General features: G+C 33.0%; 1 protein-coding gene across 1 annotated transcript in view; it reads left to right on the top strand.

Moving 5' to 3' along the window:
* Positions 1-1,459: 1,459 nt before the first annotated feature.
* The window catches only part of LOC115879645 (cryptochrome-1), a 121,967-nt gene continuing 108,721 nt past the window's right edge, over positions 1,460-14,705 (top strand). The window contains exon 1 of the mRNA XM_030896543.1: positions 1,460-1,544. Within this exon, the coding sequence (XP_030752403.1) occupies positions 1,476-1,544 (69 nt within the window). The 5' untranslated portion in view covers positions 1,460-1,475. The remainder of the gene's footprint in view (positions 1,545-14,705) is intronic.

Below are 14,705 nucleotides of genomic sequence, written 5' to 3'. Positions count from 1 at the left end.
CTTCAATACAGTACGGGAAAAACAATTCGAAATATTTCTGATGATTTAAGTATTCCAAAAACCACGATCTTTAATATAATAAAAAAAATACGGCAAATCTGTCAATGTAGACGTTAGAGGTAAAAGTTCGGGAAGGCCAAAAGTTGTATCTCAGAGAGATTTACGAAATTTAGTAAAATATTGCAAGTCTGCGAGAAGAAGCACTCTTCGCGAAGTAACAGTTAAATGGAATACTGTAACTGGTTTAAATATATCAAGAGCATGTTGCCGAAAATATATCCATAAATGCGGTCTGGGGTTTTACAAGGTAAACTTTATTTTGTGTGGATAATCAATTATCTGAAGATTATTGATACAAATTCTTATTTAGACCAAAGAAAAACCGCTACTGACAGAAATTCAAAAGAAAAATCGCTACAATTGGGCAAAATCTACATTATCGTGGACAAAAAATGATTGGAGTAAGGTCATATTTAGCGATGAGTCAGTAAATTTGATGTTTGCGTTGGAGATCATCGAAAACGAAAAATACGAAATAAAGCAGAAGCCTTTCATAAAGATTGCTTAAAGAGGGTTGTTAAATTTCCTAAGGGGATTATGGTTCGGGGTTGCGTGTCAACAAGAGGTTTTGGCAAAGTAAATTTTATAGATAGCACTGTTAACGCCCAAAAATATCAACATATACTTGAGACCTCATTTTTGCCTAGTGCTTAAGAATTGTTTCCAAACGAAGACAATATTTTCCAACAAGATGGAGCATCCTGCCATTCAGCAAAATCAACAAAAAATTGGTTCGGTAATAATAATATAAAAGTTACCCCCCCCCCCTAACCCATCCAGCAAGTAGTCCGGACCTCAATCTTATAGAAACTGTGTGGCATAAAATGAAGCAATATTTAAGAAACCAACCTCAACGAACAATTTTTGAAAAACTGCAGGAAATTTGGGATAATTTTTCTCCTCAAATGTGCCAATCTTTGGTAAAGGTAAATACAATGCCATTAAGAGTTCAGGCAGTTGTTAAGGCGAAAGGTGATTTAACTCCGTATTAAACAAATTTCTTGTTGTGCTGTTCCAATATATAGTTGTCAGCAAATTTGGCTTGATTTTGGCAAAATAAGCTATTATCAAAAGTGATTTGATGCAAAGTTATAAAAATATAGTAAAATTGTCTAGATCATATTGTAATGTTTGAATTTAGAATAATAAACAAAATAAATTGAGTCGTTTTAACAAATTACTATTTTTATTGCAAAAAAAAGACCTTGTCCCAACATATAGTTGTTAGGGCTCGTACTACCAGTTAAAATACTTGCACTTATTTCTGGGACACCCTGTATTATACTATAAACATCTATAAAACGCTAATTTAAAAATTTCAGGAAATATTAAGAAAAGGCTAAAAGTCTCCATAATGTTAGATAATGTTTGATTTTATTTCCTAGATATACAAAAATGGTGAAGTCTCCGCATAGATGAACAGTGGAACAGCAAAGATATCACCTCGTCAAGGAGGCAAACACACCGTACATTGGTTTCGTAAAGTAAGTGTGATCCTTATAATCTCAAAAAATAATATTGTTACGGATTCCGTGGGTCCACTAATTTAAACTCACGATAAAATAATTAACAAATTAATTTTTCTTCTAAATTTACTATTTACACACAATTTATACTAATTAAACACACAAGTAACTATTTATCAAATTCCTTCACCAAATTGTCCGATTCACAATTTCCAAACGCGGTATATTGAAACTTCAAAAACTGTCCCAATTGCCGATTACGCGGGCTTATATCACTGTTCGGTTTTTATATGATTCAAAATAAAAAATATATAAATTGTGAAATTAGTAATTTTTTAATGGCCATAATGCGTTCTTTCAAAATCATCGAACAACTAAATAATTTCCATAGATCCAGTGACGTACCGTGACTTAATAATTTGTCAAAAAAATCATATTACAGCTACCGTATGATCGAAAAAAATGGCGTCCAGTTGGCTGGGAAATGAACATCGATGACATTTCCCATATAAATTTACATATAAAATGACAGCGATCTTCATTCCATAGCCATCGCTGACGCCGTTTTTTCTCGATCGTACGGTATATGTTTTATTTTGTATAAAAATGTTAACTAATGAGTTAGAATAATTATATTTCTTTCCTAACTAAGTGGTTTTATCGCTAAATTTAACTAAAGCTAAGTACAACACAAATCTTAAATACGTGGACTATTATAACAACAAATACATCGTAAAAGACTATTTTGGTAGCATTCTGTACGAGGATTCAAGTTAAACTTTTTAGGAAATAATTTAAAGGAAAAATGAACCTGCTCAGATGCTTGTTCCGAGTAAAATCCTAGAGCTCTATGATTTGCTTTTATAAACTCTGGCACATGATGCAGAATGGCATGAATCTTTGGAGTTATCTTAATACCTAAGTTGAGTATTTCCAATCTAAATTGTTCGATGTCATGTACAAAATGTTTGTTTAGTGCTTGACCAAAACAACTCGAAACTACTTGATTGAATGCAGAAAACACTGCAATATATTTATTTCCTAAAAAAAAGGTGTTTAGGTTTTTGCTTGTCAAAACTTTGAATAGGATTCTTTACCGGGCGATATCGTCTTTAAAATATCCACTTTCTTTAAAAGTTGTCTGGAGTTATTTCCGTTACATTTTCCATAATGATCTAGTTTCAATCCCGCTTTTTTTTATCCATTCTGTTGCAACATTGGTATTCTCCAATTCAAGACAATCAAATAGTTTTTGAACCACATCTAACAAAAGGTGAAGCTCAGGAGAAGGAATATACTTTAAGACAGGTGTTTCTTCGTCGCCAATGATTAAAGGTATGTTTATACAGTTTTCTAAAAAATAATTGCCCTTTTTTTATATGGTTCATTGGAAAACAGTTTAAAAAATACAAAAAAAATATTTCAAACAAAAACGCTTACTAAAATCTTTGGCTTTTGTTGTATTTCCTCCAGATTGTTGCCATAAATTTGTATTCTCTGTAATACTTTTTATAGTTCTGAATGATCCTTTAATTTCCATTTCCTTTACATTTACATCATACCATGGGCAAGTGTGAGTGGATGAATTTGACTGAAGACCAAGGAGAATCATAATAAGCTTAAAGTCAGCGGCAAAAGTATAGGAACCAATTCCACATATGGACGGCAGATCTAACGTCTCAAAGAGGCTTTTAATGTTAGCATAAGATTCAGACAACTTTAGTCCTAAGCCAATTATGAATAGTTTATTAATTCCAGCACATTTACATTTCTTGAAATATTCGGGATCGTTTTCAGGGAGCACATTCAGACAAACTTTAAGTGATCCACCACCACTATCAATGCCAATTTTTACATGAAAATCTTCAGATAATTCTCTAATTTCCAAAATATATGATACAAGACCAGATAAATCTGAGCAGTATACAAAAATTAATATTAACTGAATTAACATTTTTCCTTTAAACTGTTTTCTAAAAAGTTTAACTTGAATTCTCGTTCAGAATGCTACCAAAATAGTCTTTTACGATGTATTTGTTTTGGTTTGGTTGTTCTATAATAGTCCACGTATTTAAGATTTGTGTTGTACTTAGCTTTAGTTAAATTTAGCGATAAAACCACTTAGTTAGGGAAGAATTATAATTATTCTAACTTATTACTTAACATGTTTATGCAAAATAAAACATAAAACTGTAATATGATTTTTTTGACAAATTATTGTTTGAGTTTTTGGTCTCAAAATTCAAAGTCACGGTACGTCACTGGATCTATGGAAATGATTTAGTTGTTTGATGATTTTGAGAGAACGCATTATGGCCATTAAAAAATTACTAATTTTACAATTTATATATTTTTTATTTTGAATCATATTAAAACCGAACAGTGATATACTCTACTGACTGTTTCTCGAACCTTCTAAAATTCTCAGAGAGCGTTCTACTTCCTACTGGAAAATTCCACCGCTGCCCGATTCGCTTTTGCACTTAGCTAAGAGATGGCGCTTCAACAAAAACGTCTTTCACAAGACACGTTGCAACAATGTAGGCAACCAGCAATACAGTTTAGTGCCACATACACCTTGACAATATTTTGAATTGATCTGAGGTACCGCGTATAAGAAAAACGATTAACGGATAATTATCAGTTGAGTTATGTCAACTTATTTTTCTATGGATATGTTATTATTCTTATTATACGAGTGGAATGTTGAAGACCCTTCTCAGCATTTTCGATGTTTTGAACAATATTTATAGCTGCCAAGTCGTAAATTATCAATCACTTATTGAGGAATTTACAGAAAAAGAAATAGTTTTCACTAGAGGGCAAGAGAACACACAAAATCTCAACTTTTTATATTTTTACTGACAGTTTTGAAATCGCTTAGCGCAATAGGTAAAGACGCTAAGCGCATCAGATGAGAATACCCAAGTTGGTAATTAAGTGCGCGATAAGCGAAAATTAACGGTTACGCTGAGCTTCTAGAAGTGTTTAGTGTTTTCTAAGTTACAAAATTCGGGCCCACTACATTACATATTAATACATTTTTAACCGCTTGTTTTCGTTTTAAACTTATTTTCCATTTGTTTATTTCTAATATTAATGACTATACCGGGTGCGTCTCAAAAGTGGCTCACCCCTATAACTTTTTTATTTTTTCAGATAAAAAACGAGATGTGGTATGTTAGTATATGACATAAATTAGGATTTATTGGCGTATTCAATCGTTTTCGATCACTTCTTGTTTCACTGGATATAACTACTGAAATACTACTAACTTTTGATTTTTAAATGGCACCCACGCTGTTTTTTACTTTATTCGATAGAAAATGACGCTCTGAATATGTCAACTTTTGGCACTTTCGCATATTATGGTTTATTTGAAATTGTAACATGCGGTTTAGAAAGACATTTTGCTTCGAAACACCAAGTGTGTGGTACCAAATTTTTCGTAAAAAATGCTTTTCCCAAATTTGCTAATGAGCCACCCTCGTTTCATTTGAAAAATTTGAGATATGATTAAAAATATAATTTGGGCATCTTTTAACCGGCCAGGTCAAGACACGAAAAACATTAGACGATCAAATCTATTTTCCAAGGCTCCTTGATTAAAAATTAGTATTTTTAACATAGTCATGGCTAGTGGTGGATATAGAGTGGGGGCCATGGGGCCTTGGCCCCCTCTAAAATCTATAAATTGTTTAATATTAGGCTTTTGGGTTAAAAATGACCCCCTAAAATAAATTTCTGTATCCGCCCCTGGTCATGGCACTCTAGATTGAAATTTAAAAAAATATATATATATATATATATATATATATATATATATATATATATATATATATATATATATATATATATATATATATATATATATATATATATATATATATATATATATATATATATATATATATATATATATATATATATATATATATATAATAATAAATAATATTTTCTGTTTTAGCTGTATTTTTTTCTAATTTCGAAAAATCGAAAGTAGAGAAAAATAAAAAAAAATAAAAAGTAAAAAGAAAATTGTTTTGTTTGTCGTAAAGGGGGGAACCAAGCTCCACTCCCACAACCGGGTTTCTGGGCCTACCCTTCATCAGGTGGGCTGTCCAGGGGCTGGTTCTCACCGATACGGCGGTTCATTTCATATTTAGCTGTGTATTTTTCTAATTCCAGCCAAAAAATATATATATATATATATATATATATATATATATATATATATATATATATATATATATATATATATATATATATATATATATATATATATATATATATATATATATATATATATATATATATATATATATATATATATATATATATATATATATATATATATATAAGAGAGTCTTTATTGTCATTAGTAAGGGCAAATTTAGAAAACTCTCATTTGCTGAAAGTCTTTCTTTTATGGAGACAGATATTAACTTTAAGTTGAAATACATATTAATAAAAAATATATTACCTTGTGCTTAATATAGCTATCTTTACACAACAGAAAAAATTTTTTTCTTCCACAACAGAAAAAATTTTTCTTTTCAAACTCGCATTGCACACAAGGTAATATATTTTTTATTAATATGTATTTCAACTTAAAGTTAATATCTGTCTCCATATTGTAGCCTTGAAGAAGAAAATAAAGACTTTTCGAAAGCTTGGCAGTAGTAATAAATGAGTTTTCATTAAATTTTGCCCTTACGACAAGGCCGTTACTCCCCAATTCAAAATTTCTGGTTCTATTGTTAACTAGTCGGCTAAGACTACCCTTCCACTATATATATATATATATATATATATATATATATATATATATATATATATATATATATATATATATATATATATATATATATATATATATATATATATATATATATATATATATACACATCGGGACAGGTCAACTCTGTGTATAGGATTTTAACGTGTAAGACAGTGATGTAGGCAGCTTAATGGCAAATCAAATGTATTAAAAAGAGAAAAAGTTGGGTGGGTATGGGTGGGTACATTTCTTCTGAGCGGTATTGCCAGATTTTGCATCAAAATTTCAAACCGCATAAGTAGACGTTTCAAAAAAATGTGGCATCTAGGGTTGGATCTGGATTTTTTCGACAATTAGTTACTCATTTTACTACAACTGTAATAGATTAAATTTAGCTTAGATATATTATCTTCATTTCAGTAGTATACATGAACATTTTTAACATAGTTTATTTTATTCTAATTCCTTTAAGACTACGATAATATACTGGTCGGCAAGAGAAAATCTTGGGTCGTTTATTTTAGTCATCATTTACCTACATGTCTAGAAGTGAATCGCTATGGCAATCTTGTAAGTCGGGGAGAGAAAATTATTACCTATCCTCTTAATCGTAATCATAAATTTAACATAGTTTATTTTATTCTAATTTCTTTAAGACTACGATAATATACTGGTCGGCAAGAGAAAATCTTGGGTCGTTTATTTTAGTCATCATTTACCTACATGTCTAGAAGTGAATCGCTATGGCATCTTGTAAGTCGGGGAGAGAAAATTATTACCTATCCACTTAATCCGGAGCGCAACTTCATACGCTTGGGAAAATTCTTGCTCTTTTCTCTTTGTTCATTTATACAATCACAGAGTCTATAGGCACGACAATCGGCACCCAAAGCCGTGTGTACATTACCGGTTATATCATTAAATAAACTAACCAAAAAATAGCTGTATTACGTAGTAAATAGTGCAAATTCTATTGTCGACCATTCTAATCAGTATTAAATAATAATAGAGTGAGCTAGTGTGAAGTGAGACATTAAATGATTGATCTTTTGTTAAATTACGTGGTATAACTTAACACAATGATGAATCGTTTAATGTTTCATATGCACCTCCATAATTATTTAATCTGTAATCATACTGATTACATTGTTCAACAACAGAATTTGCGCTTTTAGTACGTTTTGGAATTAATAGATTATCTGTCTTATTATGCAACCAAGGATGTACGTGTCTACGTAATAGAGCATCAGCATCTCTCTCAATATATCGTATTGTACTGAACACGTTGACACACGAGAATCAGCAACCAAAGCCGTGTGTACGCTTCATTAAATAAACTAACCAAAAAATATGCTCTATTACTTAGTTACGTACATCCTCAGTTACATAATAGGACCGATAATCAATTAATTACATAATGTTGTAAATATCACAAATTCTATTGTCGACCGATCCGGATTAAGTGGATAGGTAATAAACTTCTCATTTTTCTCCCGTATTTTATAGTCTTTTCTCTTTCAGTATATCGTATTGTACTGAACAAACGTTGACTTTATTCTTCATACACACGACAATCGGCATACAAAGCCGTACGTTGTACGTTTTATTAAATAAATTAACCTTTTTGTTTATTTATTGGTTCGTTTATGCTTTATTTAATGATTGATATTATTTTGTCAAGTTATACCACCAAGTGCTATAAACTAGTACAAAATTAAAAAACTTAATTTTAAGTAAAGTTCTTTGAAATATATCTGTATTACTATTATGAATGAAAACTCTTATCCATTTTTAATTTGGAATTATATTAATTGCCATGTGTCATGTTTTTATTATTATTGTCAATTTTCTGCGGATAGCTGATAAATTAATCTATTGTCAATTCAATATGATTATATTATGATGTTCAAATACCATTTTGTTATTCATAAAAACGGCCTTTTTATTACTTCTCTGTCATACTGATCCATCAATAAATATTTCTTACGTGTTGCAGCAGACCAGCAAAATTTATTAATTTTATGGTCCTTTATATTTACTCATCCCTGATTCCATCCAATTATGGCCGCTGATGAAGCGGGAGGTAGACGTTCGCTTTCGGTCATAGGCGTACTGAAAACTAAAATTTCTTATCCTCGTATTCAGAATTATAAATAGCAATAAAAAGGATAAAGATAAGTAAAACTTTATACTGATAAGTTTGCTGTACCAATATTAAAAAAATTGGTAGTAGGAAATATTATTTCATAATATTATGACATGATAATGTTATAATGTAATACTATAAAGTAAAGTAAAAGATTTGAAGTTAACATCTCCTTTTTGCTGCCAGGGCTAATTTGGACGGGGCCTACTTTGTTTACGCGGAATCCGAACAGCGGTCCTCGGTCAATGACCGAGCAAGTGTCTAAATCGACTCTTACTCACGAGATATCCGATCTCATCCGGCCTTGAACCGGCGTGAATGAGCAGTGTGTGTCAAAATATTTTACACTTTTGCCTTTATTGGACAACAGCACGATACAGAGTTTCGAACTGGTCACCCGTCTATCCACTAGTATCGCCTTACGTCGCTTAACTTCGGTGTTCTAATGGGAACCGGTGTTTCGACGTAGCTGGACCGTTGGTTGCCCGTAATACTATAGCTACAACCGTTATAACACTAGTTATACCACCCCGCATAAATTCAGTATTATTATAAATAAGTAATTTATTTCACACCCCTTAAAGTGTAGCACAATTAGAATCATAAAAACGATGCCACTTAAAGTTACATAATGTTTATAATGTTAATTTTAAAGGTCGTTTTACATAAAAATTGTTTATCTGTTTTTATTTATGATACAAAATCCGCTTGATCATAAAACTTTTGATCATGTCAATGAGTTTTTTTTTTTTTATATTGAGTATGTATGGGGCTTAAGAAGCAGCGTGGTGAAGGCGTTGTTCCACTGTTTGCATCTTAAACATTGTCAGCTGTCATAAAAGATACTATTATTAAAATTCTAATAAATTAAAATTTTACAGAATTCATAAGCAAAACTTTTAAACTAAAATTGGCTGTAATACTAAATCTAAATGAAAATAAAATATTAGTACGCCTATGACTCAAGAGTTTGGTTTGGTTTGGTGGCGACACGTGCGAAGAGATATGCATGGCTTCCACATTTCGAGAGAGGCGGTGAGACCAATCAGCTAAGACAAATCAAGTGGTGGAGAGAATATGGCCGTAGATGCCAGGTCTAGGAAATATTCCCCAACATTAAGGTTTCTATCCAGGAAATACCTTTTTAGAAAGCATATTTTTGGACACAATTTAGTGTGTGTATTTAATTTGTTTTCTCAAACTTGGCATTTCTAAAAGTATCATCAGATAAATATTTTAAAAGAATATTTTTTTGCGGTTGATTGAATTCGTGCCAACCAGGCTTCAGAAAATTTTCAAAACTTCATCTGGCAACACTGACAGTATCGAAGTCCTAGAACGGTAGACATACTTTGACACATTTATCAAATCAGTCTGGATTTTGAAAGGGGTTGGGTGTACATCATTCTACAATATATTTACGATTTTGAAGGTTATCCATACATCTCGAGACGTTTAATCTTTTAACAATAAAAATAATTAAACGTCCGGTTGTATCTATACTGCTCATGTTTTTGTTGCTGTTTCAGCATAAGTTAAAACAAGCATTAAAAAAATGACTAAAAATCAACTTTAAAAAAGGACAATTAGCAAAATAATTATAAAAAATTAAATCAAAGGTTCAAAAATACCTCCCTGTTGTGCTTCGCAATAGCCAAGACGGTTATAAAACTCTGACCTAACTTTAGCTAACATAACAGCGGGGATATTTTCTAACGACTGAACGATTTTTAATCGCAGCTCGTCAATATTCATGGGTCGTTCATGGTTATGGCCATAAATGGAGTTTTTTACATATCCCCACAGAAAGAAGTCATTGGGCGACAAATCAGGAGAACGTGGTGGCCAATTAATTGTGCCTTGTGTGGAAATTAGCCGATTGGGAAATGTGGTTTGAAGGAACAGATTTACGTTCCGCGCGTTATGCGCAGGACAGCCATCCTGCTGAAACCACACTTCCTCAAAATTGATTGGCAAATTTCGAACTGCTGGTACAATTTGGTTTTGTAGCATATCCAAATATTTGGCAGCTGTTAACATACCATCAATAAAAAAAGGCCCAATGATATGATTTTGCAGCATGCCAGCCCAAACATTTAGTTTTTGTGGATATTGTGTCCGCAGTGCCATACTAAGGTGCTTATTTTCTCGAGACCAATAACGTACTATCGAAGGATTGTGGTAGCCATGTAAGGGAAACGAGCTTTCATCTGGTAATAATATATTTTCCAAAATAAATTATTCCGATCGGCTCTTTCTCTTACAGCCTCGCAAAACTCCAGACGTCTGTTACAATCTGCGGGAAAAATTTCTTTGCGTGGTACTGATTTTGTAGGACTTATATCCATGCCTTTTTAAAACTCTGCGCACCGTTCGAGCATTGCAACCAACTTGTTCGGCTATATTTCGGCTTGAACAAGGTTCGCTTGTTTCGACAGCGGCACAAATATTAATTTCCTTGTCGGGAATTACCTTCTCTGCGCCTTCCTTATTGTCACAATTTCTGCACGCCGCAATGCAGCCTGTTTGCTCAAATTTATGAACAATGTTGCGTACAGTTGTGGCATAAGGCACAGGGCGATCTTGAAAGGTGAACACATAACGCCCAATGACCTCTTCCACACTTGAGGAAATGTAAAACCATTTAACGATATGCACCTTCTCTTCGGTCGTATAAATAGCCATTTTTGAAACACTTAACGTACACACCGAAACAGCTAGGCGAAAAGAATGATGCAAAAATAGTTTGGATCTCAGGTGATCTATTTCCTTTCCCCACCTTTTCATCTACATAAAGGTGCGTATTCACTATCCGAACGAACGAATGCTACTATCCAACGAGCGAACGTCCAGTCTTGTTCGCGCGGTTCTATAATTCTCATTCGTTTGCGAACGTCTTTGATATACCGAATGGAAACAGATGAGGGAGCGAACCGAATGGCGAACGGCCGCATGCATTCGGTTTGCTGTCCAAATATACCGAATTTCATTCCTTTGTTCTTTCGGATAGTGAATACGAACCTTAACATAAAGCACCGCCCCTCTCAATGCGTTCTCCCACCATGCTTATGCTTTACTTGCCCACACCCGTAAAAACCGGCAACACTGTATCGGTCGCACCGGCTTCTCGCCGGCCCCTTTGATGCTGTCTCTCTGTCTGTCAACCGGTCATTTATATTATTCTCTGTCTTATACGTTAAAATCCTATACACAGTAATCAAATGACCAGGTCGGTATATATATCATATATATATAGGTATATATATATATATATATATATATATATATATATATATATATATATATATATATATATATATATATATATATATATATATATATATATATATATATATATATATATATATATATATATATATATATATATATATATATATATATATATATATATATATACATAAGATAGGGGGGTCCTACAGCCTCTGCCGCATCCCGCATTTCGATCGCCATTTTTCTCTGTTTTGCCATTCGTCATCTTTAATGGCCCTATCCCTCATTGTTTTTCTAATTCCTTCTTCCCATGATATCACTGGTCTTCCTCTTCTCCTTCGATTTCTAGGGGCATATTCTATAGCTCTTTTTGGCCATCGGTCTTCCCCAGCTCTCATCACATGTCCATACCACACAAGTTGTCTTGTTTCTATGTTGTCTATAGTTGTGAATACCTTTCCTGTCTTTCTTCTTATATCTTCATTTCGAATATGTTCTGTTCTTGATATCTGACACGCTCTTCTCAAGAAATCCATTTCTACCACATCCACTCTTTTTCTGTTTTTTTTTTCAGTCAATTGCCAGCATTCTGACCCGTACGATAAAATAGGCTCTACTATCGATTTTTAGATTGTCATTTTAGTTGTTAATTTTATTTTATTCGACCAAAGTACTGAATTTAGAATTCGGATTCTGCCCTTGTTGTGTTCTATGTTGAATGTCCCTTCTTGAGATATTATAGTTCCTAAATATTTGTATTCTTCGCATTGTTTTATATTGCTGAGTTCTAAGCTCCGGTCTACTTGTCCATCGTCTGCCATTTTTAGATATTCTGTTTTTGTCATGTTCATTTTCAATCCCCATTATGCGTACTCCTCTTTCAATTTTCTGAGCATATAGTCAATATCTTGCTCTTCATTAGCAACTATAACCTGATCATCGGCGAACAACAAGGTTGTCAGGCAATGATTACCAATCTGTATTCCCATTCCTGAGCATTTACGTCTCCATACATCCAGAGCTTCCTTGACATAAATTTTAAACAAAGTAGGCGACAAGCAACAACCCTGTTTAAGGCCTTTCGAGATATTGAAGGGTGCTGATATATTTTTGTCAATTTTTACGGCGCTGGTTGCGTTTTTATAAATGTTATGGATTGCGTGGATGTATACTTTGTTTAGGCCGATTTTCGTCAGAGTTTTGAAAAATTTTGTTAAGGGTACCGTATCGTATGCTTTTTGAATGTCGATAAAAATCAGATGGGTGGATAAATTTCGAGCTATTCTCTTTTCAATAACTTGTTGTAAGGTGAAAATATTATCTAAGCACGATCTTCCTGCGGGAAAACCACTTTGCTCCTCTAGTTCATGGCATTCCATTTCAATTCTCGTTTTCAGAATTCTACCATACAACCTCCCCATTGCACTGGTGACACTGATACCTCTATAGTTTTCACACACCTTCCTATCTCCTTTCTTATGGATGGAACTAATATATGTTATGCTCCAGTCTGTAGGAATATCATCTCCTCGTATGAGACATCTATTAAAAAGTTCTACCAAAACTTCCAGTAGTGTGATTGGTCCGTGTTTTACCAGTTCAATGGGAATGTTTCCTGGTCCTGAGGCCTTGCCACTTTTTATATTCCTAAGAGCTTTTTCTATTTCATTTATATTTATGTTTTCTGTGTCCACCTGTGTGATTTTAATTTCTTCTGTTGGTCCTATGAAGTGTTCTCGATCTTCTGTGAGTAAGATCTTATAATATTCTTGCCATTTTTCCATATTTATCATATCTATACGAGCAGATTGCTTATTTTCTCGTCGAATGTTTTTAATTGCTTTCCACTTTTGTTCCGCCCATATACCTTTCGATGTGTTCGCATTTCCTGTCCCAACTTTCATTTTTCTTTTCGCGTACAATTCTTTTAACTTCTCTATTACAACGTTTGTATGCTATCTGATCCTGAGGGTTTTCTGTAAGTAGCCACTTCTGATAAGCTTTTTGTTTATTCTTTGTAAGCTCTTCCAATTCCTCAGACCACCATTCCGGATTTTGTTTACATCGATATTCTTGATGTCCTAAAGCTTCTTCGGCTGCTTGATGTATAGAGTCTTTAATGGTTTTATATAACTCTTCGGTATTAATTTGTTCCATTTGTATATTTTGTAATTTTGAAGCCAGTCTAAGTTTATAAAGAAATTGTACTGATTCATGTCTGAGACTATCCAAGTTGTAATTAACCGAATCTACCTTTCCTTGGTTGCCCTTGTGCTCTTCTCTCTCCTTTTGTGAGCTCCTGTAATTAATTACCACTTTGGCCATCAACAGATAATGGTCAGAACCGTACTCTATGCCACGATATACCCTAACGTCATTGGTTTTTAAAATTGAATTTTGTCGCAGGATCATATAGTCAATTATAGAGCTAAGCCTTCTTGTTCTTTGGACCCATGTAAACTTGTGTACCTCTTTATGTGGGAAGAATCCGTTCATGATCTTTAATGTTAAACTTTCACACATGTTGATAATTCGCTGACCATTATCATTAACTGGTTGTTCCCCATGTTGTCCTACGACTAGATCATTTTGTTTTTGACCAACTCTGCCGTTAAGGTCACCCAGTATACAAATTTCCTTCCTGTCGTTTATATTAAGTATTGTATTTAGTAGCTTATCATAGAATTCGTCTTTAATATTATTATCAGCATCTTCGCTAGGTGCATATGCTCCTATTATTACTATGTTGTGTCCGTTTTTCTCAATTTCTAGTGTTATTATTTGTTCATCTATTTCTTCCCACGTTCTTATGTTATTTTTGTATTTTTTGTGTATAGCTATTGATACTCCCCGTTTTGCTCGTTTGCTTTTGCACACTCCGCTGTAGAAATGGATATATTCCCCTATTTTTTCATTTCCTTTATCTTTTTTCTTAGTTTCTGTGAGCGTGCATATATCTATTTTCATTCTTAGTAACTCATCAAAAACTTCCTTCTGTTTTGTTCGCAACCCTTGAACATTC

The sequence above is a fragment of the Sitophilus oryzae genome, unplaced genomic scaffold (assembly GCF_002938485.1).
Source record: "Sitophilus oryzae breed Bouriz unplaced genomic scaffold, Soryzae_2.0 scaffold_1582_pilon_pilon, whole genome shotgun sequence".
Lineage (NCBI taxonomy): Eukaryota > Metazoa > Arthropoda > Insecta > Coleoptera > Curculionidae > Sitophilus > Sitophilus oryzae.
The sequence above is the reverse complement of the archived record's forward strand: the minus strand, read 5'-3'. Positions and strand labels throughout refer to the sequence as shown.